Source organism: Apteryx mantelli, chromosome 11 (genome assembly GCF_036417845.1).
Source record: "Apteryx mantelli isolate bAptMan1 chromosome 11, bAptMan1.hap1, whole genome shotgun sequence".
NCBI lineage: Eukaryota > Metazoa > Chordata > Aves > Apterygiformes > Apterygidae > Apteryx > Apteryx mantelli.
The window spans coordinates 21,011,702-21,017,015 of record NC_089988.1 but is presented as its reverse complement, the minus strand read 5'-3'; the positions used below and the strand labels follow the sequence as shown (position 1 = coordinate 21,017,015).

Genomic DNA, 5,314 nt, shown 5'->3' with positions numbered 1-5,314 from the left:
TGCAGTTCAGACACTAATGCTGCAAGTTGTGCAGCAGAGGAGTCTGTATGGGAATGAGGTTGCCCCAGCCCCCTTTTAACCTGTGGAGCTCCAGAAAATGCAGTCTGTTGAGCTGGGAAATGAGCTGAGTCTCCTTTAAGGAGAGCCCATCTTCAGTCCTAACAGTCCTTTGACCATTTCCCTGTGGTGTCCTGCCAGGCTGCCACCTGCCCCCTGGAAAGACACTGCTGTCTCATAGCACCTCTGTGATATCTGAGACCCCCAGGAGGAAGGTGCAGAGATGCTGAGAGTATGGAGATGGTGGTGGGAGGCTGTATGCGGGCATCTGAAAAGAGCCCTGTGTGTCCTTGTTTAGAAAGGGAGTGTGGAGATCTCCCTCAGGTGCCCTGAGAGAGGGTGAGAAGTTAGGAGATGTGCACTTTGAAACTGGACTCGTGTGCTCTCAGCAGGGGCTGCTTTCTTTCTAGGGTAACATCATCCTCCAGCTCAAAGTGGTGGAAGCACAGGACAGCTGGGAATGAGACTAAAACACATTGGCTGTCCTGACTCTGTACCAAGTGACAGTGGGTGCTTTCCTCTCAGGACTCACAGTAGAAATGCCAAGGATTTTTAATTTTAAAGAGCACTCCCCAAGGGTGACAGGGGCATCTCAAAGAAAATAAGCAATATTTAAAAATCCCTAAAATTCTGTTCCTCAAACCTCATTCTTTAGAATTGGGAGTGAAGATGCTGAAAAGACCTTACACAAATGAGTGGATTTCATTTGACAGAAATTGTGAGTGTCAGAGCTAGTCACCTCCATGCCCAGGAACCCTCTTCAGGTACAGCAGGACTGACTACTCCGGAGCCCATGGGCAGAGGTCCCTGCTCCTCATGACACACTCAGGCAGCACAAAGCAGAGCTCAAGCAAGGGAACTAGGCAAAGGGCCTCCCAAAAAAGAAAGAAGCAATGTGGAATTTTTAATAAGAAATGGAATGTTTTATTAATGTATTTATTTTCCTTTCAAAGTCTTTCCTAACTTGTCCCTGTCTTTTTCTCCTTGGACAGTCCCCCATGTGCAGTGGAAGCCAATGTCCAATGGCAGCTCCGTCAACGAGTTCCTCCTCCTGGCGTTCGCAGACACACAGGAGCTGCAGCTGTTGCACTTCTTGCTCTTCCTGGGCATCTACCTGGCTGCCCTCCTGGGCAACGGCCTCATCATCACAGCCGTAGCCTGCGACCACCACCTCCACACCCCCATGTACTTCTTCCTCCTCAACCTCTCCCTCCTTGACCTTGGCACCATCTCCACCACTGTCCCCAAATCCATGGCCAATTCCCTGTGGGACGCCAGGGCCATCTCCTACTCAGGATGTGCTGCCCAGGTCTTTTTCTTCTTTTTCTTCATTTCAGCAGAATTTTATCTCCTCACTGTCATGGCCTATGACCGCTTTATTGCCATCTGCAAACCCCTGCACTATGGGACCCTCATGGGCAGCAGAGCTTGTGTCAGAATGGCAGCAGCTGTCTGGGCCAGTGGTTTTCTCAATGCTCTCCTGCACACTGCGAACACATTTTCCATACCACTCTGCCAAGGCAACAGAGTGGACCAGTTCTTCTGTGAAATCCCCCAGATCCTCAAGCTGTCCTGCTCAGACTCCTACCAAAGGGAAGTTGGGCTTATTGCATTTAGTGCTTCTGTAATATTTGGATGTTTCATTTTCATTGTGCTGTCCTACGTGCAGATCTTTACTGCTGTGCTGAGGATCCCCTCTGAGCAGGGACGAAACAAAGCCTTTTCCACGTGCATCCCTCACCTGGCTGTGGTCTCCCTGTTTGTCAGCACTATCATCTTTGCCTACCTGAAGCCCCCCTCCATCTCCTCCCCAGCTATGGATCTGGTGGTAACTGTTCTGTACGCAGTGGTGCCTCCAACTCTGAACCCTCTCATCTATAGCATGAGGAACAAGGAGCTCAAAGATGCCCTGAGGAGAGTGATTTCATGGACATTTTCCAGCAGTGGTAACATTGCCTTTTTTCTCCACAAATGACTCCCGTTATGTCCCCTACCAGGACTGAGCTTTGATTGTTCACTTTATTTGTATTATTACTTCTATTACTGATGTTATTATTATTTGTCACCATGTTGCTACACAAATACTTGGATTCATTCCACCTTCAATGAGACTGCTCTGTCTCACCTGGTGCCTATATAAAGTTGTGTCTAACACTGGGTCAGAGCTGACTCCCTCACAGTATCTCCGTAATAAAGTAGGTTCTTCCAGGTGCAGTACCTGAAGGCTGGGCTCTTCCTCCAAAGATGCTCTCCCTTTTGCCATGTCCCCAGCACATTTCCTTGAGACAATCTCGCCACCCCAAATGCTGGTCCTTACCCCAAACGTCATCCCCAGAGAAGGGTCCACGCCCAGCTGGAGGACTGGATGTCCAGCTGTGAGGCCTGGGAGGATGAGCCCTCTGCTGGGTCCTCTGCAGGGCTGGCAGGGAGCATGCAGAGGAGATGCTGGAGCCATATGTTGGGCCTGTAGACCATCCTCCTCCCATGGGGGGGCCTCAAAGATGGTCTGTCAGAACACAGATGCAAGCCAGCTTGTTGCTGCATGACCAGAGGGGAGAAACTGCCCCAGGAAACTCCTCACACACCCAGTCTCTTGTATCAGTCATTTCCAGCACTAGCCATTCCCCACGGTCCTGGTAAGGGGTGAACTTTGAATGTGACCAGCTCCATCTGCCTTCTGGCCTCAGCACCTGTATGGGCGGGATGGCCATCCCTGCCTGGCCTCTCTGTGCACTCCAGACCTCAGCAGTCCCTGGAGCATGGCCTTCTGCTAACCCCAGGGGGACAGGACCAGGGCTGGACAGGGGCTGGGGGGTGGTGGGAGGCTGCTAGGCAGGAGGGCTGTGGGAGACGGGGCACCAAGGGCTGTCATGGGGACCATGCTGGGGGGATGTTTCCCCACCCCACAACACACCCTGTCCTGTGTGGTGCCTGCGCAGTGGGGCTGTGGGGCTGTGTGCAAGGCAGCAGGGCTGGGCCAGTGGAGGGATGAGGTGCTGATGGGAGCCACGACACTCCAGAACCTCCTGACAGTCATGGAGGGGACTCACTGCTGCTAGCAGGGTTGCGGGTTTCTCAAGGGCTACAGTCACCAGCACCACCTGCCAGGACTCCCAGACCAAGCACAGATGGTTGGTGCCCAGCACTGCAGCTCACAGTGCCCCTTGTTCTGTGTCACTGTCCTCTCTCAGAAGCACTGTCAGGTGCATCACTCCCTGCGCAGGTGTGGAAAGGAGCTGCTGGAGGTCTTCTCTTCTCGTGCCTGCTGCCCTTGGCCACGCCCTGGCATTGGCCCACAGGTTCTGCCCTGGGTCATGTTATGTCTCTGTGTGTTCTCCTCTGAGGCCACGTATGGACCTGAAGCACATAGCTCTGCTTGCAGCTGGCCACCACAGACAGCCTGCGTGGTCCCAGGAGATCCCAGCAAGGCTGTGCTTGGAGGTGAGGCTGTGATTGCCCTCAGTCAAAGTCAGTGGCATGACCTGGCTGGGGTCGAAGGGGAGGAAAGGACAAGAGACAACAAGGAGAAGATGCAGTAAGGGAAATTTCAAATGAGTTGAAGGAAAAAATAAAGAAATGACCATGGTAGTTGAGTAGCACTGGGGCAGGGGACAGGAAATCTTATAAAAACTCTCCTGGAGAAAGCACCTACCAACCTGATCTAAAACTGTCAAGTTAGCCCAGCTCAGAGCAGATCATGCTGTGGGAGATCTCTGGTGGTCCCTCCCAACTAAGATGCTCTAGGAGAAAAGGGCTGGAAGGCAGAGTGAGGGGCAGGGGACAGTGTTGTGGGGCTGAGGCCTTGCTGGCATTTGGACTGCCTGGTCAAGCCTGTCCTCAGAGTGACACAGTGAGTGAGTTCATCCTCAAAAGGAGTCTCTGCTCCATGGACAACAGGAGTCAAACCAGTGCCGGGAGACTGCAGAAATGTTCTCAGGAACACACCAGGCATTCAGGCCCTTTGACTGCTGAGGTGTCCCCAGACCGGTGCTTTGCCTCCTGGGTCTTATGGGCTGAGAAATCTTTAGAGCCAGAGCAGATCAGAGTCCCATCTCCTGGACTCACAGGTTACAGGGCATGAGCAGGGTTGTCCTGGGTGCAGGGAGGGAATCACTGCCCAGGGCATGAGCAGATCCCCCTCTGACCTCCCCTCTCTCTTCAAACCCCAGAACAGAGATCGTGTTTCCTGTGTTGGCCCTCTCTGCTGGGCTGTATTCCTAGCTGGAAGGGATACAGGCTTCACACGGGGGAAATGCAGGAGAGCCCAGTCTCATCTCATCTAGAGGAGCAGGGTCCCACCACACCTGCTGGGTGGCCAGGGCTGCAGGCTGCAGATCCCACTCTGTTTCTCGCAGACCTCCTGCCTGTGGCTGCAGGGTGCCCAGCAGCAAGGCATGCATGCCTGGGTGTCTGGTGCCATTGGGGTGGTGGCCTTTGGACCAGCCTCTGTCTGTAAGGGACTCAGGAGCTTCTCCACCTCCATGTTAGTGGCAAAGTTTATATCCCAGCTCTTCCCTCTGGAGAGCTGAGGATTTCATTCTCGGGAGAAGGCGAAAGGGAAACCCTTTTGTCCCTGGGACTGGTATCACCCCATCAACCCTCTACTGCCTTCTCCTGCTGTATCACCCCAGAAGTCCTTTGGCAGAGGCATTTTTTGGTTTCTAACCCTATATCTGACCCTGCTTTGAGCAGCAGGTTGCACTACAGGCCTCCTGTGGTCCCTTCAACCTGAACTATCCTGAACGCCTATGATCTCAGGCCCCATTCCAAGCACAGAGCAAATGTCTCTGGGACAGGAGTCCTTTGTGCTTTATGTGACCATCTAAAGAAGGCAGGTGGACACCTCCTCCTCCCTGTTGACTGTACGGGCAGCCTGGGAGGCACTGCCTCAGGCATAGCTACATTACAATGGAAATTCTTTGCATCCACCCTTAACCACCTGAAAGGTCATTCCCTGGAGGATCCCCTCAGGGGGTGAGGTTAAAAAACCAGGCTTTTCTGCAGTGTGATTTCTGTACCTCTGTACTTTGCACCTCTAAGTAGATGGTGCCATCCTCCCCTTGGTTTCTTGCCTGAAGCTCAGGCTGGATGGGGATGTGAATGTGGAGGCTGTCTGTCACTGCAGTGACCGTGAGATGGTGGAGAGGTAAGAGGAATAACAGAATGACCACCCTGGACTGCAGCAGAGAGGATTTCATCTTTTTTGGGATGGAGTTAGGCAAGCAAAAGCTCAGCTGGAGCTGGAGCTGGAGCTGGA

The 5,314-nt window shown here is 53.0% G+C and overlaps 1 protein-coding gene across 1 annotated transcript; it reads left to right on the top strand.

The window, feature by feature from the left end:
• The first annotated feature begins 1,072 nt into the window (after positions 1-1,072).
• Positions 1,073-2,032, top strand: LOC136993011 (olfactory receptor 14J1-like). Its single transcript, XM_067303028.1, has one exon. The coding sequence runs from the start codon at positions 1,073-1,075 to the stop codon at positions 2,030-2,032; it is 960 nt and encodes a 319-aa protein (XP_067159129.1).
• Positions 2,033-5,314: the final 3,282 nt, after the last annotated feature.

Bases quoted from the DNA above. Each gene is read 5' to 3' on its own strand.
- LOC136993011 (XM_067303028.1), top strand. From the start codon at position 1,073: ATGTCCAATGGCAGCTCCGTCAACGAGTTCCTCCTCCTGGCGTTCGCA.